General features: G+C 44.8%; 1 protein-coding gene across 1 annotated transcript; it reads left to right on the top strand.

Annotated features, from left to right (window-relative positions):
• The first annotated feature begins 3,294 nt into the window (after positions 1–3,294).
• Positions 3,295–21,650, top strand: cavin2a (caveolae associated protein 2a). Its single transcript, XM_068705157.1, has 2 exons — positions 3,295–3,949; positions 17,880–21,650. Exons 1-2 carry the CDS (start codon positions 3,398–3,400, stop codon positions 18,750–18,752), a joined length of 1,425 nt encoding a protein of 474 aa, XP_068561258.1. The 5' UTR covers positions 3,295–3,397; the 3' UTR covers positions 18,753–21,650.
• Positions 21,651–22,389: the final 739 nt, after the last annotated feature.

Raw genomic sequence — 22,389 nt, 5'->3', positions numbered from 1 at the left:
AAACTACCCAGGTGATCATGTGTGTGAGAAGTTGTTCCCTCCCAGAATATAGCATCTCCTCCCTTTTTTTGTGTATAAAATACAGTGTGGGTTGGTGCTTCAGGTCACAACTCAAAAACTAGTTTGAAGATAATCCATCCTGGTAGTTTGCCAACAGCCAACGGTTACAGCAATGCCACACCTCCTGCTGGAGGTTTTTCAAGCAACACCGGGAAGGTTTACCCTGGATACGGACCTCATTCATTCGATGATGCGACTTGCAGTGGCATGTTTGTTGTCGAAATGATGGAATATGCTGATGGCTGTTCCTGCTGCAGTAGCATACTTCTTTATGGAGAATTTTTAGAGTTGAAGATCTGATTGTGGACGTGTTCTTTGGCAAAATAAGAAAATCTCAAAATTGATTTATCAATAGTAATCACCTCTAGCAGAATATAAAGGTATGAATTATGATTGATATATTTATATTATTGGCTTTTGCGCTGTTTCACAAAGGTCTAATGAAGTGTCAGAATCAGATCAAGCACTTGCATTTCTAGGCTTCCAGAGGGCAAATACATCCATTTTGCTGACTTGTAAAGCTGTCCATCCACCCTTCTCCTATTTAACCCATTGTCTGACAGCTTGTGCGCGTGACATCATTGTTTTGAAGTGCATTCTATTAAATGTAACTGTAGGAGGGTTTACTGCGAAAGAGGAACCTTAAATAAATAGCAAGTGTTGTTGTAAAACAGGCAAGGGAAAGACAACATTCCTTGACGCAGTGATGGGAACGTGTGAAACATGCCAGGCCATCGGGAACACGGGAGGAATTCAGGAAAGCAGAAGATATGAGAGAGGAGGGTAAAGGGAGTGATGGAGAAAATGGGGTGGGGGGGAGCAGAGGAAGGGAAAGGAATGGAAAGCAGGGGGACAGCTGGAAGAATGACCGGATGGGAGCGTCATTCCGTCCGCTCTAACCGAGGGGGTGAAAGTGGGGAAAAGTCAAGAGTTCAAGCGCTCGGGATGGGAGGTGATACTTTTATGTTGACAGTAGTGTGCGCCTCCGAGGAGAAGCGGCGACAGAGAGATGGCCTGGAAACACTGGGGTTTTGAGTGAGAGGAAGTGAGAAATTTGCTTGTGGACGAGTGCGTGTCACAGCGCCTCTCCACTCCGGCAGCTTTGAAGCTTGTCGAGCGGGTAACCCTCAAGGAGAGGTGTTAGCCTTGAATGTTGACATGGGAGAATCTGTCAAGGGCACTTCTGAAAGCATGTGTAGCTGCTGAAAAGACTGAGCTGAAACAGAAAGAAAATGGCAAACTATATTGCTGCCATGTCAATAAAGGTACCAATTTATTTTTAAAGGAATTAGTTTGACATGTTGGAATATATGCTTATTTGCTTTCTTGCAAGAGTGAGATGAGAAGATTGATACCACCTTCATGTCTGTCGGTCAAATATGACGCTACCGCACACAGCCGGTTAGCTTAGCTTAGCACGAAGACTGGAAACGGGGGGATGCGAGATACAACGTGCGGATGGGCAATCTTTAGAGGCGCAGATAGGCGGCTATTTTACAGAGCCAGGCTAGCTGTTTCCCCCTGTTTTCAGTCTTCATGCTAAGCTAAGCTAAGCTAACTGTGTCTGGGCTGTAGCTTCATATTTACAGCACAATGTGGTATCAATCTTCTCATCTTCCTCTCAGCAAGAATGCCAATAAAGGTATTTCCCAAAATGTACAGAAATGTATGAAGGCCCTCCTAACGGAAGCCATTTTTGACGTGTCATAGCAGGGTAAACGAGGAGTGGTAATCAATAACATTAATTATGGCCCTGTTCCATTTAGGTGGGGCAGGGCCCTGCGTGTGCATGCTGGCTCACTGGAATGGCTGTGACACACTAAACACAACGGGACCATAATTAATTTGATCACTTTCACTTGTGTTTTCCCTGCTACGACATGTCAAAATGGCTGCTGTGAAAAGGGCCTGTTGCAGCAAAACGGGTTTCGATCACTTCAGTGAGCAGTGAAATAACAACACAGTTTGAAAATAGATGTTTTTGTTCATGCGGCCTGGATCTGAGGAGAACCGTGGACTCTGCCAACGTATTTCAATGCTGTTCTTAGGTGTGTCTTTTCTGTGTCTGTGTGTGTGTGTGTGTGTGTGTGTGTGTGTGTGTGCATACAAGTGGTTGCATAAAAACCTAATCTCAGTTGTAAGGGCGGGAATGCTTTGTATTGATCTCAGATGAGATGGTGGCTGACCAAGCCTTTAAGCATATCAGGCAGAATTCAATAAAAGTCAGGTGTGGGCTGGAATGCTTCCCATAAGTCTGCAGTGATCAAACAGATTCTTGCCTTAGCAGACTTTCTGCAAAGGAATTACAGATAAACACACATCATGTTAGATGTAAAGAGTGTTACTGTGAATGAAATATTTACAGTGATGCTGACAAAGAGAGGGATTGAGAGAGAGAGAGAGTGTCAGCCAGGGGCGTGGATGACCTCATTGTTGAAACAGGGATTTCCACATTTCCATGTCAGGGTGCCCCCTGCCATGACACAGAGGTCGAAAACAAGAGGGGAGAGGAAAGGGGCAGTCACACACACACACACACACACACACACAGTCATACACTCACATGTGTAGGCACAGTGACAAACACATGCATAGACCAAACTTTGACATAAAAGAAAATATGGTATGTGATGTATCTACATGTATGTATCTGCTAAGTTCGTGAAACACGCAAGACACAATGGCCTTTTGATTTAGATTGTAGTTTTATCTTCACTTTGTTGTTTCGTTGCACGCAAACAAAAACACACACACCACCACCACCATCCATGCCACTCCGTTACAATGCAGTCCAGACCACTTTGGTGGGAGACAATACAAAAACACACACCAGCGAGTGCAGTAAACAAAACTGGCCTCCACACATATTTATGGAAATGCAGCCAGGCATGCACAAAGTGAAATGGTTGTCAGCCACACAAAAACACAAAGCAAGCCAGCATACAAGAAAATGACACACACACACATACACACACACACACACACACACACACACACACACACACACACACACACACACACACACCAACCTCACCTCTATTCTGTCAATAGGGCTAGGCCTGCGCCGTCTCCATGGCAACCACGCCCCTCCCTTTGGCTTGCAGGGGAGGTGTTTTTGAAAGTTCACAGCGTGTCTATGTGAGCGCGCGGGCAGACGGACAGACAGAAAAGGGGCGTGGACGCCGATTTAACTCCAACAAGTAACATCACCCCGCCTTCAGTTCTCAGCTGGACCAAGTGGCAGCTGCGTCACGAGACAGTAAAACTACCGCTAAACTGCTCCGTGTTCAGGTGAATTACCCCCAATTAAAGCGGGACATTTGAGCACCTGTGAACCATGGAAGACAACGCGTCCCACGCCGAGCCCAGCAGCGTCTCCGGCAGCACCCATACCATCCCGCAGCAGCAGCCCGAAAACACGGAGCTCCTCATCCCGAGCTTCACCCCGTCCTCCGCCCCGTCCTCCCCGACCCCGACCGGCACCCTCTCCCGGCTGGGCTTGAAAATCCCGACCAGCCCGACCGCAGCGGTGGCGCCGGGCAGCCCGGTCGACCGCGGCCAGGTGAGCGCCATCACCGTGGTGGCGCTGCTGGACAAGCTGGTGAACATGCTGGAGGCGGTGCAGGACAACCAGCAGCGGATGGAGCAGCGGCAGGCCGACCTGGAGGGCGCCGTGCGGGTCGTGCAGGGGGACGTGACCCGCCTGTCCAAGACCCACATCGGCACCTCCAACAGCGTCAGCAAGCTGCTCGAGCGCTCCCGCAAAGTGAGCGGGCACCTGAAGGACGTGAGGGAGCGCATGGATAAGCAGGCGGTCCAGGTGAAGAAGCTGGAGGCGAACCACAGCCACCTGCTGAAGAGGAACCACTTTAAAGTGATCATCTTCCAGGTGAGGGAACACGGTGATAGGAAGAGAGGAACAAAAGCATAGTGGCACTCAATGTCACAAAGATTCTTTAGTAGCTTATTACAGCCCAAATACATGCAATAAAGTTGTATTAAAGTGTTGGAATATTAAATGGGCACTCCATTGATTTAGGTTAATTTTACTCGTCAGAAGGAGCACTACTCAGCCTATGTTAAGTAGTTCACATTGTCTCATCTGGTTCTCCAAAAGTCCAAAAGAATAGCCTGAAAAAAATAACCCCGGTGATGTCATAGTGATGTCATTGGGGTTGTCTCAGCTCAGAGTAATAATTGTAGTTAATAGAGGTCTAGATACAAACAGGAGGTGTGGGGGCCAACTTGCTAGCATCTAATGTAAGAGATGCATTATGGGAAATGTATGATCCAGTCTTTTGGAGCTTAACCCACACGAGGCTTCTGCTCTTTCAATTGTGATCATTCTCGTTTTAATGTGTCTCTGGCGAGTCCCCCAACTTTATAAAATGTAAAACTAAATGACCGGACTACCTTTAAGGGTTAGGCATGTTATATTTATATATATATATATATATATATATATATATATATATATATATATATATATATATATATATATAAAACAAAGAACGTATTTGCATTATTAACTTCATGAGGCCTCATTCAAGTGTGTGTGTGTGTGTGTGTGTGTGTGTGTGTGTGTGTGTGTGTGTGTGTGTGTGTGTGTAAAAGTCATATTTGCATTCAGATTTGACTGCAGCAGTGGGTGTGTCAGATGTGTTCCTGCTTGGCACCGACACATGATTTGCTGTAGTCGAGCAGCACTTCATTACATTTTGAACGCCTTGAAACTCGTTGAACAGGACTAAGGCAACCTGTAGAGCTCAGTTCACCAATGGTGTGTGTGTGGGGTGGGGTGGGGTGGGGGGGAGCTGTTTGCTGTTTTCTGACCCTTGAATGATATTCTAAACACGCCTCTACTAAAAGAAGTGTACAAATGCTAGATATTATCTTATTTTTGAAATTACGATCTTAACAGATCTAATACGTGTGTGTGTGTGTGTGTGTGTGTGTGTGTGTGTGTGTGTGTGTGTGTGTGTGTGTGTGTGTGTGTGTGTGGAAGAAGGGTGTGTCTGGGAATGGAGCTACAGAGGATAATGGAGGAGGGCTCAGACACTGACTTTGTCTAGATCTGTTTACGCCCCCCAGTCATAATTCAGATGGCCTTTAGATGGATTTACCACTTCACCTGCCACATCACACACCTGTGGGGGCAAAAACTCTTCACTGGCACAAAAAAAAAAAAAAGAAGCAATAACCCTCCTGAATCACCAGGAAATGACTTACTTATCTCCACAAAAAATGGTCGTTAACTTCTGTCGACACAGAATGTCGGAGATAACTTTAACCTGCCTTCTTGATGCGCAGCATGATTATCATGTGGTTGCCGCGCAGGATGGAAGCAGTTCTATATTGTATTTGACAGATGCATTTCAAATTAACCCATCAACCCCCCCCACATGGTCTCCAAGTATGCTTTGTGTATGCTTGAGTGCATGATTTTTCATGCTTCCGTGTGTGTGTGTGTGTGTGTGTGTGTGTGTGTGTGTGTGTGTGTGTGTGTGTGTGTGTGTGTGTGTGTGTGTGTGTGGGGGTGGGTGCGTCTGAGCCTGAGCATGTGTGTGCAAGTGTATACCCGGGCAGCAAAAGGGGAGCCATTGTTGACACAGCCAGAGCCGCTGAGAGCTTTTAACCACCGCTGTTATCTGGTTTCCCAGGTACTGAAGCTCTGTTGTTCAAACGCAACAGGTGCCAAGACCTCACTCTGCAATGAGGTGGCCGAGTGGGCGAGGCAGCGCGGATCGATTCGATTGAATCGGTCGGTCTTCATGTGCTAGAAAGAAGTGTTCCTCATGCTTTAGAGATAGGGGATTTCACGATGTTTTCAATGCATCGTGAAATCCCATGAATCCTTTGGATTTGTCACGTTAGGTGCTTCCGGCTGCAAATATCTCATTGTTTTTCTCCCTTCTGTGCATCATGTTAATGGGTTTAAACCAGTGTTTTGTACTTTATCTATTACGTTAATATTATGAGAGCATGTTTGAGAATACTTTAAAGTGTACTTAATACATTAGGAATGCCATGCACAAGTTAAAAGTCCTGACTTCCGCAGTTTTTTTTGAGTCCAACTCAAAAGTGGCGCGTTGGCAGATGGCTGTAGTAGGGCCAGGTATGTGTGGACAGCATGTGTGTGCGTGCAACTCGCACAGTGGATGCTTGGCTGTTGTGTTGGGTCAGGTGTATGCAGTTACAGAGCTGGTAAATGAGACTTGGCACGCCTGAGGGGGAGCAGGAGCAGGAAATAAAAGAACTGTTCAGCTCTTGTTCCTTCCCCTCCCTGAGCTTGTGTTGACTCTTCTCTGTGTCCGTCACTTTCTGCCTCACCTAATCTCATCTCTTTTATTTTTCGTTCTGGATTTTCTCCATCTGGTGCTGTGCTCTAATTTTCTTGTCTGATATCTTTTGGTTTATGTTTGAATGTCTGACTCTTTCTCACTCCTCTTATTGCTCCCTCCCACTGCTTCTTTATCTTTCGCACAAAATCCAGCTTGCATGTGACCACTTTTTGTTGCTCCGTCTTTGGTCCAGCCACCTGTCCTGATTCCCTGAGACCGCCTGAAAGCACATGCTGCACGCTACTCTTTGATAACGCACGTTTGCTGCACACCCAAGAGCCAAACTCTCCCTATTGGCCCCGTAGCCATTGGCCGAGGGGCCCTCCTCCTTCTCCCAGCTCGACAAAAAATTGATCCAGAACACTCATCACCCTGTACGTGCCAGCTGAGGTGGAAACACAGAGGGTTTATGGGTAAACGCCCGCTGTTAGAGGGAACAGGGGTCTGTACCCACTCCAGGATTTGGCCGCGGTCAGTCAGAAATGGCAGCGCTGTCTGCTGCTTCGCCGCGTTCCTGTACATAACAAGGACTAATGAGGACTTAATTACTGATGCTTGGCCCTTGTTTGTTTGTTTTTTGTGCACCAGTGCTTTTCCTGTCCCCGCATGGCCCACCCCTCTCCGGGCCTTGTCTCTTGAACACACACACACACACACACACACACACACACACACACACACACACACACACACACACACACACACACACAGCATACACAATTCCCAACCATCTGAGGTTCCAGTGAGTAGAAATTGTTTTGGTGATTACTGTTTGGAAAGGTAAAACGTTTCTCGTTGAATTGCGGGTATTTTCTCGTTATTCTACTGGTCACACAGATTAATTCCAAAGGCTCATTACCTGAGTTTTTTACATTTTTTTAAATATCAACGGTCAGCAGCCCTGGGGATCTTACAACTTATCTTAATTGCATCGGCGTGGCATGCTACGCAAAATACACGGTATATTTGGAATTTCATTTCCTGCGACTGAAGTCATTTTTATTTCTGAGTAGATCCTAATCTCTCCATCTGTGTTTATTCCACAGGGGAAATTCATCACAACAAACAAGTCAGCCAGGCAAATTGATTTTGAACACCGTGAGAATTGCGTTCAGCCCCCCCCCCTTGTCTTGCACACGCGGGCCCTGTTCAGAGTTTTGCTGGATGTTTAGCAGCGAAGTGGGCTGGGGGTTTGTGTGGTGATGGTGTGTGTTTTTGTGACCCCTAATCGCAGACTGGCAGGGAGTGACAACAGGCGGAGCTCTCGCACACTATCAAAGAACATTCATATCACATATGCAAGGGAAGAGAAACACACTACCCTGGCCAAAGTAAACGACGTAAAAGCCTGTTGCACGACGACTGCAACAGGCTTCTTGTGTCTTCTGCGTCTGTAAGTTGAAATAAATTCCTCGATTGTGAAACGTTCACATCGTGACTCATTGTGCAGTACAGAAGACGTTCACAACGGCTGAAAGGTTTTTGAGTGATTGGCTTCACTACGCTCATTGTCATTTTTTAGTGTTTGCTTTGCTACTGATCGTCACAGCGCTACGTACATCGACACTTAACCAAAGGTTGTGACTTAATCTCAACTTTCAGCAGCAGGAAGTAAAAGCTGTTTATCCACACTCATGCCCTGAGATGGAGGACAAACTGGTAGTTATGTTCCTGGCCTCGCCCCAAGCTCTTACCTTTTTAAGCTGAGTGACTCGAAGCGCATAACTCTGAAGGTAAACAAAGCTTAATAATGGCAGAATAAATAAGTCGGCTCTAACCGATCCCTTTGGATCCCATCTTGTGCATACAAATCCAATGTGACACAAGGGGAGCTTTGCAACGAAAGAAACCTTAAGAGTTAAACTTAAGTACAGAGGACTTATTCAGGCTCATCCAATGCAATACGTTCAAAGGCAATGTGATATTTGATTGTAATTATAGCGCACATATTGCGTGTGTTCAGTGCAGAATCTTCCGTTATAAAATCATATCCATTCCCACAGGTTGGAGCAGGCCGCTGGCTCCAGGCTACAGCTCAGTTGTGTGTGTGTGTGTGTGTGTGTGTGTGTGTGTGTGTGTGTGTGTGTGTGTGTGTGTGTGCTTCCACCAGGTGATATATAGCACCACCTTGTAGCCTAAAGCAGTGCTAGCTGTTTCACTGCATTCAAACATTCTGGGGCCACATTTTACCAAGCTTTAATTGACGGAGAGGTTTCAAGTAATAGGGTAGTTGACTCAAAGTAACTGTGATTTTACAGCTATTGCCACCACTGTCCAGAAACATTAAATAACGCCACGGTGTACTTATGACTTCTGGTGACTAGTAGTTCTTTTGATTACCAATGTTGATGCACTTATTGTAAGTCGCTTTGGATAAAAGCGTCTGCTAAATGACTGTAATGTAATGTAATGTAATGGTTACATAAAGAAATACTATGTGACACTGTCTTTTTCATTAAGCCTGCATTACAATTATGCTACCCAGTGGCCAGAAACAATGTTGGCATTGTATGTTTGCGCAAACCACGGGATATGTTGAATCTCAATGTTTGTGTACTAAAGAAAAAGTTAATATCAGCCTCACGCTTGCAGAAATGCACAATGACGTTGTGAAATGATTGGTTTAGATTGGGCATCAAAACCTCTCTGTTAAAGTTTGAAAATAACGTCACAGTTTGTGTTAAATTAAAATAACAACGTAACTAATGTAAATGAACAACAACCACTCTTAGCTTACATTTTGTATGTAACAAGCGCAACAACTTTACCTAAAAAGTGTAGAGTCAATGTTTACTTTGACACGAAAAATGGTCTCGTAGGTGAAACTTCTGCGTTTTCTTGAGCCATAGACCAACCCCACCACCCTTCGTGGACTTTCATGCTTACCACGTAACTTTTGTACCACGTAACTTTCAATAACCCTCGCTCGATATACTGCATCACTTGCTCTGACCGAAAAAGCAGAAACATCCAACGTAGCTTAAATTTGTGCCGGTGCGCTAAGTGCAGAGACATTCATGAGACGTGTTAGCTTTGCGCTCGTGGTGGGAAGCAGCTAGATTCCACAAAACGTTAAGAAATGCGCATGCTAGTGATTCCAAAAGTGGATTTACATGTTGTGTCCTCTAACATTAGCCAGTGTTAGCCTACATTGTGGGTTGTGGGTTTTTGTTCAGAGTTGGAGGGTGTGTGAACTGTACAGCCTCAATGTGAGGACAGGGCCTAGCTAGCTATTGAAGCTAATAATGGTCAGTCAATACTTGATCATATCTGGCTGCTTGTTTAACCACAATGTCTCCTTTTCCAATTCTACTCGTACTGAATACAAAAACTGTGACGTGTGACGCAGGCTTTGAAGTTACGTGAATGCAGCTTTTAAACAAACAATGTAGCTGATTTGTATCACAGCTTTGTTTAGACAAGTAGCTATCAGCTAGCTACTTGTCGAGTGTAAATTACATCGATGGTGAACAATAGTCCAAATATCCCGTTTTGTTCTAGAATATCCCAGTTAAAATGGAAGGAAATGAGATTGTAATAGACCTTTTTCATGGCAAACTGTTTGTCACAGTAGAGAAAGCACAGCCCACAGGTTCAGGGCTCTGGTATTGTGCATGGTGGCTCACTTGGACTGGCTTATTGGGTTACGGTACGTGATACTATGAGGACCACATCTACAAGTCTGGAGTTTAAAGAGAATATTTTGGTCAGAAATATCACAATCTACAAGTTGTAAGTGAGATTTTAAGCATGAAATAAAGAGCGGAGACGTGTAAAAGAGAGATAAATAAAGGGTGAAAAATGATGGGCAGAAGGTGAAAAAGACCAAACTTGCTCTGTATTTGTTGATTAATGATAACGCGAAAAGAGTGAGTTTGGATAAGAGATTCTACTTGAGCAAGTATGGGCGAAAGACATGCATGTGGATTGGAAAGCATTACCATAAGTGCTTGCTCTTCAGCGTCACGTCACATTCAGGTTTGACAAGTCTGCTCAACCGCTTCAGTCTGTGAGGCAAAGTTTGTAAACCACAGATTCCTGCAGTGGCAGACTAGTTGTAACAGCTTCATTGACACAGAAAAGTGCTGACGGTGTTACAAATCCTGGACGAGACCCCGCGAACAGACTGACTATTCGACTTGTTCTTTTAATCATGTCGGCTTTTATGTCGTTTTCATTTGCCACAAACTAAAAGCTGTCGCTATAAAAGAATATGCGAAGTAATGGGGGACGATAAAACCAAGCTGTGTATACAAAGATAAATAAAGGTGGCAGCTCTTAAGATAGTTTAGCCTCCCAGCGTATCCCATGATGCACTGCACTCTCTTTGCTTCGGAACGGCCAAGAGCGCATATTTTGCGCATGTTTTTTGTGACGCCGCAGGCATTGATTAGGTAATGACATGAAGCTCACTTGTACTCACATGCTCTTTTTCACTCTTGATTCTTTTGAGCTTTGTCTCTTTCACGCTCTCACGGCATTACACGATAGATGAAGGAATAGAGTTGTCTAAATGGTTAACAAAACTGCTGGGAGGTTGTTTTCACGCTGGTATTCTGCCAAAGAAGCTCAAGGTCCTATGAAACAATAAAAAAAAAAAACATGAAACTATCCTCTTTTGACTCTTCCTGTCACCTCCCATATTTTCTCTCCTCATCAACGTGTCTGCTCCTTCTCGACTTTTCAAACCTCGGCGTCCGTGATCCAATCCGCTGGCCAAGGCCACAGCGTCCACGGCAGGAAAGGGGAAAACAATAGCCATGCTGGATCCCGGTGTCCTTATTTCTCTGCCCTTTTTTAAATACAACGTGAAAATACGACGTGTTGAGATAACACGACGACTTCCGAGCTTCTCTGCGGACTCTCTACGCCCTTTGACCTCCGTCCGGGGTAAACATTTTCACAATTGGTGGCGGCCTTACCTTGTCTCCACGCAGCCCTTATCAAACAATGGTTCTGATACGCTCAGATTGGGGATTGTGCTGAAACAATGTGCAAAGAGGGGTGTTGGGAGGTTTCAGCTAAATGAGATTAACACGTCCACGGAGCGAAAACAGGAGCGATGAGAACCGTCAAATTGCAGGAATGTGTCGTGACACGGCTGAAGACGTTTTACCTCATTCATCACACACGGGTTCACCGGTGTGGTGTAGATGGATGTGCAGGAAGCGGCGAGGAGCACCAGCAAACCATGTGGTTATTAAAATGAATACCATGCCGTGTACAAAATGTAATTTTGAGAACTGGGGAGCATAACATCGCATAACATGAAAAGCATCATGCTGCAAAGTGCAAGGACCGCTCTGCTGTAAATTACGGGCTGAGTGAGCAGACGCCCTGCATCATCGTCTGTGTCATCAGGAATAATCGGCGCCTCTCTAGTTTGCCACGATCTCCGTTCTGCCGGCACGTCAGCATGACATTGGTTGAATTGGTTATTGTGCTGTGTGATTACGCAAGCTTGCGAGGTCAGTTTTTTTGTTGTTGTTTTTTTTTTTTTTTCTCTTTCAGTGAGGCAGATACGGGAGGGGTGTGCATGGGAAAGAATGCCATAGCTTGTTATGCAAAGCTTTATGGGTAATGGGCCAAGGGGCATGATTCAGTATTAGCATGAAGTGGCTGATTTATGATACTTGGAATCACATTTATCACAATTTGAGCACACTTGTTATGGTGGTATGGTGTTGGGCTAAGATCGTAGCAGTTAGTATATCATTTGTTTGTACAATTAAAAGTGCAAGGCAGCGTATATAGAGGCCAATGCACAGTGTGCACATTGTAAGTTTATCATGTTACCCACTCCCATGACAAAAAGCAGAATTCCATTTCCTCTCCTTCCTTTCCTCCTTCCTTCCTCTGTCCACAGATGGCTCTCCGTGCACATTTTGGTGGGGGTGGGGGTGGGGGGGGGCTTCGTTACGCAATATGCTGGGGTTAACTGTAAAACACCTCACTGCACAATCACAAGTGTTTCAGGTGGACACTGAATGACTGAAGGTGTGTGTGTGTGTGTGTGTGTGTGTGTGTGTGTGTGTGTGTGTGTGTGTGTTTGAGCGTGTGTGAGAGGGGGCAGGGACTAGGCTGTGTTGGGCATATTGAATGATGGTAGGTTGTATTACAGATGGGGAGGATGGACAAATAAAAAATGGGGGAGGGATATTCAGAGGCCTTATGTTTGAAATGTGCAGTGCAAAAAAAGTCCCTCAACCAATATGAAGCATCTTAAACATATTCAACCTCTTTTTCTGCCTGTTTTTACAAACTACGCCTCCTGTCTTTAAAATTCTGAAACAAAATAATTGCAGGGGCTTGGCAGTAGCGAATGTGTGCACACATGCATTTCTGCGTGTGTGTGTGTGTGTGTGTGTGTGTGTGTGTGTGTGTGTGTGTTGGTTGACGTGTGACCTCTCTTTGGCGCGGTCCACCAGAGCCGGAGGCACCTGACTCACTGTGCCAACACACCTGTACTAACCCGGCCTGTTGGGATTTAGAAAACCTCCATTTATCATCTCAAGGGGCAGGAAAACACACCTGTTCATCTTGCTTGCTTTAGTACAAATGACGGTTGAACTGAAATATGATAATAATGTTTAAACGGGCCATTTTGACAGGTGATAGTGCTTTTTGTGTTCAAGCATACTTTCCACACAACGACGACGTTTTACATATAAGCGATTTAGTTTTTCTCCGGTGACATCATAGACCGTATATAAGAAGTGGACGTAGTCATCTTGACGTCACCCATTGGTTTGTTTTGAAGCCGAGGTAATACATCAAGTGAGAAGTAGAGTCATTTTCTCATAGACTTCTATACAATCTGGCCCCTGCCGGTCAGGAGAGAATGCACGTTTTAAGACGCTTCCGTATCGGCTTCACTCGGCAAAACCGGAGTTTGCCGCCTGGGTCACATGCTACAACAACTCTGGGGAAACAAAGCCGGGCCCCCCAAACAGATGCTGAATGCTGAAATAGATCTCGATCATGGCAGCAACAGTTACCCACAGAATCACTTCCTCTTTAGCGTTTTTTGACTACAAAATAAAAGCATGAGAATTTTTTTCTTTCTTCACAATTGTACGATACAAAATGTATACAATAACGACTGACAGCCTGTCGCAACTTCCAGTTGCATTTCTTCATCTGCTGTTTAGGAGGTATAATGTGTAGCATGTTCACCATCTTCCTTTAGTGTGATAGTGTGCTAAAGGTAGTTAATTAGCACCAAACACAAAGTACACAGCTGAGACGGACAGGACTGTCATCAGTTGCAGATGCACACGCATGCACATAAACAAAGGCAAGAGAGCAGATGCAAGAGAAACAGTAGAGGGTATCATTACACAAATGGTATAAACAGTCAGTCACCGAGTAACGTGAACCTGTCTGAGCTCCTTCAATCAGTGGCCACTCCGCCCCGCCCTGATCGCTCCCTGTTCGGATGGAGCAGGAGACCGGCTTACACAAGCCCTGGCTTAGTAACACCTTACAGGACTTGCAATTAGATGGCAGTTCTACCACGCAACTGTTAAATGAGATCTTGAACGCCATTTCGTGGGCGTTCGAAAATATCTCTGAAGAGTGTGCCCTTTACCGTCCAGTAAACTGGCTGTCACACTAAATTAACTTTGTTTTTTGGGGGGGGGGGTTGCTCCGAATGTAGTTTAATTCACTTTCATCTTTCTCTTTTAAACGCTTTTCGTAAACAATGGCTGGTGTCCTACGTGGCTGCGCAAATACACACTGGCACACAGAGATTCCAACACACACACACACACACACACACACACACACACACACACACACATACATTTTAAATTCTCAGTGGCTAATGAGTGCTTGCTTAGAGGATGTATTAATTAACATGGTTCCCAAGAGACAAGTGCCAGAATGTGAGGTCTACACACACACACACACACACACACACACACACACACAGGACAAACCTGGGTCAAATGATATTTAGGAAGATTTTGTTTGTTCTAGCTTGCTTGCCAAGACTGTTGGGAGTTAAACTGAGGACACACTCACTTCCCCCTATGTTACTATTTGCGCAGTCAAACGACAGCAAAAGCATTTTTTTTACCAGTCAAAGCTAATAAAAGACGAAGAAAAAAAGCCGGTGGGAAAATAAGTCGATGATGAACAATGGAGACTCGTCAATTTAAAATTGACATGTGAGGCATCGGTTGTGTTTATCACCACGAGTAAATCAATCATTACAACTGCGCTGCTACAGCAGGTCTAGCACAGTATGTGGAAGGAGAGCTGGGTTTTCATTGGAGGGCGTTTGAGTTTCAGCCGTTGCCTCCCACACTCTGCAGTACCCACAGAGATTATATCAAACATGTTTGAGCCAAATCAGAAAGTCTACGGCGTGCCCAGACTGGAGCAGAGGAGTCACGATTTGAATCTTCAGCAACCTTAACACCCTCCCTCCCCCCCAAACAATTAGGGAAGATTAGTGTTTATCATCAGGGAATGTTCCACTGAGGGTCAGGAGAGGCCATATTGGCATATTCTATTCCTGACCGGTCAGATTCTGTGTTTTTTTTTCTTTTTTTTAACCCTTAAGCCATTTCTAACTTCATGCAACGGCATGTCACCCACATAGTTCCTGGCTCTCTGACTTGATTCTGCTTGAACACGTTAAGATCCACTCAGTTCTCTCTGGGTGTGGCGCGGTGTCAGACCAATGGCAAAATGGGGGCATCCGGATCCTGCTGATTCAGATACAGTAGGAGGGAGCTGCAGGGAACAAAACTGAAAGGGAAGAATTACAGTTAAACCAAACACACAGTGGTAACCAGAGCTCTTCCCCGAGAGGCTACCTTTTGTCATTTTGTTACAAACCTGCAGTTCATCCCAGTTTTTTCTTTTTTTTGGGACGATGGGATACCCATAGTGGTTGTTGGCGGTAACTAGAAACTCAAACAATCGAGACACACACACACACACACACACACACACACACACACACACACACACACACACACACACACACACACACACACACACACACAGAAAGGCAGTTCCTTGATGTTTTACAAGTGTTACCCATGGGGAGGAACATCAGACCGATAATTTGGGATCATTTAGAAATGACACCAGTAAAGGGCCAGTACACTCCTACTGTGCTATACATCGTGCTGTATGTTTTTTAAGGGCACATATTCATTGTTTCTTTCTCTTCCCCCAGTAAACGGGGCCCTGACAGATTTACTAGCATTGACTGGGAGATACCTAACGTGCTTGGCACACACCCGAACTGTGAATCATGCCTGCATGTTTGAGATCAAGGCGAGAGGTATCGGGTGTCTGCAAAGTGGTCTAATGAGGGAGGGGGGGATCTGCATGGCTTTCCACCTCTCCAGAGCATTCCGTACCCTATGGAGCGCTGTGGACTGCTGTTGATGACACTGTTGTGAAACAGCATTTGGACATTACGAATAGCCCCAGATGCAATCAGTGAATTGAAGAAAGTGATGCAAACTTTTTTTTTGGAGAATAAAGCACACTTTGTTAAGATCTTGTGATGGATAAATCTTGTGCAAGTATAGTATTTTGCCCTAATATAACAATTTTGATTGGACCTTTTATTCACTGTGGGAGTACTTCACTTAACACCATAGTTTTGTTCCATTTACATATCAGTCTCAATTCCTGTGTTACAGGATATAAGCGAATAACAGCGTGTCTAAATTGGCTTGAATGGGCTAAAGACAGATTGCAGGTACAATAGGCCAGTCCTTTTTAAGCAAAAACTCACCATTGAGTGTCAAGAGAAGAACAGACAGGAGGCAGGGCTCCTCTAGACCATCTGGTCGGCACAGTACTTAAGTATGTGCTAATGACACCCCAGGAAAGATGCATTGCTCACTCCTGCAACGACCTAGTGCGCACTTAACGCACCGCTACGATGTCCTAAGAGCTGCAATGCTGTGCATTCTTTGAAATGCACTCATACTTTAATGCAGACTCACTCTCACAAGCATGGTTGTACAGAAACAACTATTGTTTAAAAGTATGTCATTCCAACATGTACTGGTGGTGACACCGGTGCTTGTTATGGACACATCCGGATAGTTTGAATTCAAAGACGGAGCCACAATGTGGCACCTGTGTTCCGATGCTACTGTAATGCAATGGGACACCATTCAGGGAAATTACTTTATCAACACTGCATACATCGGCATGTTGCGTACCTGAACTTGAAAACATAAAAACGTGATGTATTTAGTCAACACAAAAACCAAGTATCCACAGGTGGTACTTACACATGATGTCATTGAGAGGGTTTTTCTCTCTGAGCATTTCAAATGTGTAGTGGAGTATGTCAACCAGTGAAGCTGCACCTTCACTCGCCACTCACTCCTGGGTGTGAAAGGGAGGGGGGGGCTGGGGACTCTAGCTTATAAATCCCCAGTGGAGTGGAACATTGTGTATATGTGTGTGATTGTGGGTGATTGTGCACAGATGAATGGGCAGCAAGTAAGAGGGAGGAAGAAGAGACTGGGGAGAAACAAATTGAAACGGTGGATATTGGGTGTACTGCTCTCTGTTTATGGTGTTCATGGATGGGAAGGGGGGGGGGGGGGTGAAAGGCAGAGAGAGACATAAAAAAGATTGGCTCCTGCAGAGAAACAGGTGGAATTCCTCAGATGTCTTGAGGAGAAGAGCGGGGAGGCATGCAGAGGCTGGTCTCCTCGGTCCTCAGGAGGTGGGCCCACCCACCCTCTCTCCCTCTGGGTCAGAGGTCACCAACCTTTTTGAGGACAAGAGCTACTTGAAGGGTAGAGGGTGATCTGGAGGGCAACTTGTTTGATATACTCTTCCTGAATAATTTAAATTAGCTTTAAATAATGAGTATTATGCATTTGATAAGCTACATAAGGAGACTGTCTGTTTGTGTTTACTGATGCCCCACAATCCTTATTAATAATGTTGTTGATGTAGTGTGTGACGGTTGGTCTTTGTGGTATTTGTCTTTCCCCACCTCCACTGGGATTAGACGATGGCTAAGAAGTGACAGTGACAAGCATAGCATTGGACATTACTTGGACATTGTTCAACTCTCAGTGAACAGAAAACAAACACCAAAGGCATAGCAGCGCTAGACCGAACTATAACAGTGACTAATGCTTTTTTAGAACGTGCCCTGCGGGCGACCCATTTACTCCCTGCGGGCAACCAGGCACTCGCGGGCCCCATGCTGACTACCCCTGCTGTTGTATTAAAAGCAGACAGCCATTTACAATCGCCAAACCATGGCCAGAGATATACACACACAGGTTTATGGGGGTATGTGTTTGGAAGTACACCTTAAAGATCTCGACTTTGATCATAACAGTCAAGAAATACATTGAAGCCTAAAGTCTAATCCTGACCATAACAAATTCAAACATCAATGTAATTGTAAAATTCCTGGTTATTATGCTTATTCTAACCTCGTCGTGTTTCTTTCCCTCTGCTTCTCAACAGGAAGACAATGAGATCCCCTCCAGTGTGTTCGTCAAGGACTCCCTCAAGACCCCGCAACCGAGCCAGTACGATGCAGAATCCATCCTCCCTGCTCCATCCGTGGCCGGCTCCGTGGCTGGCTCCGTGGCCGGCAGCCACGCTCATGAGGGTCTCCACACCATCAGCCTGTCCTCCTCCGACGACGACGATCTCACAGTCCACCACGAGGAGTACGAGATGTGCGAGGGCGAGATGGGTCCGGGCACGTCCCGCTCATTCGAGAGGAGGGCCGAGAAGTTCAAGCGCAACAGCCTGAAGAAGGTCGACAGCCTCAAGAAGGCCTTCTCGCGTCAGACCATCGAGAAGAAGGTGAACCAGATCACCACCAAGATCGTGCCGCCGGAGAAGCGCGACAAAATCCGGAAGAGCCTCACCCCGAACCATCCCAAGAGCCCGACCGCCAAGTCCTCCTCTTTCAAGGTAAACCCCATGACCTTTAACATCAAGAAGGAAAGAGGCGGGGAGGCCTCCAAGCAAGACCTGGGCTCACCAGGAGAAGCAGCCCACGTGGAGATTCCTGCTCTGGAAAGCTTCGATGGAGAGATTCCCTTGGACGAGGTGCATACCCAGGAGGGAGTTGTGGAGAAGATCCAGGAGATGCTGAGTCCCTCCACCCCAGAGAGCATGAAGGCCGAGCTGGCAATCAACGGAGAGGCACCGAGCATCGAGTGCGAGATTAATGGCGCTCGTTCTGCAGACCTGGCAGTTCCAGAGCTTGATGAGGAGGAAGAAGAAGAGGAGGAGGAAGAAATGGAGAAACACAAAAGCCCGGTTGAGACCGCAGCAGATGTCAAGATTCCCACAGCAACAATTACTGTAGCGCAAGTGTCTTAATATGATTTTAGTGAGCAGTAATTCTAGTTTCCCCATTCTTTCTTTTCTTGCTCAAATTTCTACATTCGTGATCACCCAGCAGGCACAAATCCTCCCTCCGTTCTTCTTGCCATAAACCCCCACATACACCAGAAACATACTCTCGGACCTATTCCTGCAACCCCTACCTTTTGATCATCACCAGCTTAGTCCTCAGACCTTGACACACACTGTATAAGCAACTGGGTTAAACAGCTAGACCTCACCGTGTATCAGCATCCAGTGCATGTGCTTCCTAAACCCTGTAGCAGGGCTGTCCAAAGAAAGCACCATTACACCAATGTACCATAACTCCATCAACTAGTGCCCATGTCCTCAATAGCGGCACATCTCCAGGGCGCTGAGCCAGCTATCTCTCCCTACTGCTGTGTTTGTCTGCCTCTGGAGCTTTCTTCCACACTGACAAACAGCCTATTCGTTCTTTTGTGTGTGAAAAAATAGTAAATCTTTGGCAACAGTGGTACTACCCACTGCCCGTTGAAGCAGTGTGTTGCCAGGTTGTGCTCGAGTCGGAATGGGGGAGGTTCAGGGTTTTCAGTGAAAAGGCCCCGGGGTGTTTTGTAGTGAACTAGGGGTTGTTTACTAAATTCTTTTGGACCTACGCTAAAAGAAAAGATCTCAACTAACAGGTGGCTATGCTTCAGGTTGTCTGAGCGGCGACGTCTCGTCTCCTGTCCTTCACCCGCGCTCGACAAATAGTTTATTACTTCCATAGCGACATGTCTATCATGCCACATGAGTTACATGTGGTACATCAATAACTAAATAAGTGTTTTAGTAATTTGTGTCAGTAACCTCCAGGTGCAGACAATTACAATAAATGGCATTCGAAAGGGTCTAAATGTTCTTGCAAATCACACTAATTAAAAGATTAACAAATAGCAGTTAACATGTTTGTGCTAGGACATCGTTGCAGGATAGAAGCTACTCTGTATGCCTAGACAAATTACACAAAGAGCCCTGCAGCTTTTTAATACTGACATATTAAATGCCCCTTCGACAGCCCTTTGTCTTCTCTGCAGGGCAAATTTGTATGTTTATGTACAGGAATTATTTTTTGTTTTTCTCTATGCGAGGCACACTCCTCCCTCGGTATTTACAGCTTAAACCCCATAAAACAGTAACTTTACGATCCCCGCCTTGAATGTGTGTACTTCATACAGTGAATGTTGTACCTGTGAATTTGTTTTGAGTTACTATATGATACTTTGGTGTTTTGTGAGTCGTCTTTTTGTTTCTCTTTTCAGGCCATCCATGACTTGCATGGTGATATGTTTACTCAGCTTCATATGTTTAAGACATAAACATATCTTATACATTTGCCAGGGCACCATCGCTAAATCCACTCCCCCCTAGATACACACACACACACACACACTCCTACAGTGCCTTTTACCTTGCACAAGCTGGTATGAGTAACTGCAATCCTGAAGCGATGGATTGTTTTTGTAGATAAGAGTGATTTGTAAATGTTTTTCCTCTTCTGAGGAATTCTTTGCCGCCAATGCTTCATGGGGCACAGTCATGGGTTGATACCGACGACATCAAAGCTGAGAACGTTTAAGTTAGGACGTGCAAATTCATCCACAATCAACCTCAAGTTTTCAAAAAGTGCCCTTCCTCTTGTTGCACACCGTTAGCGCTACGCCAGCCTTAGCTACAGGCCCGGACTCCCTAAAAATAATTAGGTGCCACGGATCCAGACGCTAGAGAGGTCACAGAAGTGGATAAAGGCAGAGGACGGCATTCCTAGCTCTGATGGATGACTCCCGCTCAGCCCATTTTTCATGCTCTCGGCCTCCTTGTTGGGACACGAGGGAGACGCTCTGTAGAGCCACAGGTGTGTTGCGCCCCCCCTGTGGAGGCTCCTGGGCATGAGCTTGTAGTGGAAAGGGGTCACGTGTGGGTGTTGGAAAGAACTTCAGTTGTTGGAAAGGATGATAAAGTTGCCGTGGGGTTAGGCGTAGAGTGTAAACGTATGTAAAGTTGTGAGAGTCTGAAATGCCTTAGACCTTTTGGAACTAACTATGCAAAATTAATGAATAAATAAATAAAGTCACACTTCATTGAGGTCTAATAAACACAGGAGAAAAGTAGTGCACATGTCATAGCATACATAGTTTAAACTATTGCTTAACTTAAAGCCTTTCACTGTATGTGCTTCATGCGTTACAACAATTAACCTGCCAGTTTGCTCAATGGGATCTGTAAGGAGAAAATAAATAAATAGACGTGAATGATTTTAAAGAACTTGTTACCTGTGTTTATTTTTACTTTGTCATTCTGAGTATATATATATTTTTTCTTTTTAACTCCGCTCTGTTTGAATCATTTTACTTAAAAGGGATTGAACACTCGGCTTATGTGTGCATTCTTTGTACAGTAGAGGTTCAAATGTGACTGGCTTTTGTTGTATTTCCTGCTTAGTCGTGCAAATGTGTTACTTTGGTGATATCTCGGTCTGTCCAATGATAAATATGCAATACCTAGATTTGTGTATGTGTGTAAAAGTCACTTTTTATTTGTTTTGAAATCAGACCGTTTCATCTGGATCATATGTGAGAGCTGCGTTTTTTGTTGTTGGTAGAAAGTTCAAAAACCAGATATTTCTAATCATTTTTAGGTAGTGATATCGTGTTTAACACCACCTTTGTTCTTACAGAGTTCTTATTTTAAAGCCTGATCATTTAGTTACCCACTTAAACCAAAGACGTTTCCTTCACAGCAGAAGATTCCCCACCACTCGAGTGTTTCAATGAACTCCTCCTGCCACTTGTTTCAAGCTTCTTGTAAACATACAGGCATTTCCTTTCAGAATTTAGTATTGTATACATCAATAAAGATTTTATAACATTCAAATATGGCCTGTGGTCTTTATTTGCGAGGTAAAAGGAAATGAGTAACATGAGTCACACAGTTCACATAAATTGTATCATAGTTAATGTTCTGTGGATCATTGGTGTCGTGATTTCATTTTTTGACCTGTAGTCCCTGAGGAAACATAGTCACGCTTGCTGTCGCTTAGGCCGCTACAAGTTTGAAATAACTGTAAGTCCCACAGTTGTAGTTTTGCAGACCTAAGTGTAGGTAATAGGGTAGTAGAGGATTAGTCTCAGTGGAGGGAGCGGTTCGATTGCTCAACCCCTATTTACATAGCACAGTTTGTGGAAAATCAAGATAAGACAGGTGTTGGGGTCAGAGCCACAACAAAGGTGTGCTTCACCCAAATTACAAAATAACCTTTACATGACTGTTTCTAGTTAGAAAGTATTCAGAGTCTTCTGTGACTCAGAATAATGCTCACAACACACTGTAAATTATTTTGATAGGAGGTGCTTACTACAGAGGAAGTAGTCCCTCGGAAAACTAATAACAGTTCTGTGAATGTGCTGCTCGATTATTTCAATTTTTCTCCCTAATACTATGTGCACCATGAATTAAATTTCATTGACAGCCTTTGTATTGGGTAACGTTACTTGAAGTGGACTATTTACATTTACGATCATTGGTAATGAGGAAATATTCTTTTGTATTTTGGGTGAACTGGCTCTTTCATATTACATTCATTGAACTGTCTGCACATCTGCTGAACTATGTA

This window comes from Cebidichthys violaceus, unplaced genomic scaffold (genome assembly GCF_023349555.1).
Source record: "Cebidichthys violaceus isolate CVI_PGR_0920_01 unplaced genomic scaffold, fCebVio1.0.p SCAF_11, whole genome shotgun sequence".
NCBI classification, from domain to species: domain Eukaryota; kingdom Metazoa; phylum Chordata; class Actinopteri; order Perciformes; family Stichaeidae; genus Cebidichthys; species Cebidichthys violaceus.
The sequence above is the reverse complement of the archived record's forward strand: the minus strand, read 5'-3'. Positions and strand labels throughout refer to the sequence as shown.

Excerpts from the sequence above, each read along its gene's own strand:
- cavin2a (XM_068705157.1), top strand. The coding sequence starts at position 3,398 with ATGGAAGACAACGCGTCCCACGCCGAGCCCAGCAGCGTCTCCGGCAGC. Across the intron at positions 3,950-17,879 it reads TTAAAGTGATCATCTTCCAG|GAAGACAATGAGATCCCCTC; the intron begins GTGAGGGAACAC and ends GCTTCTCAACAG.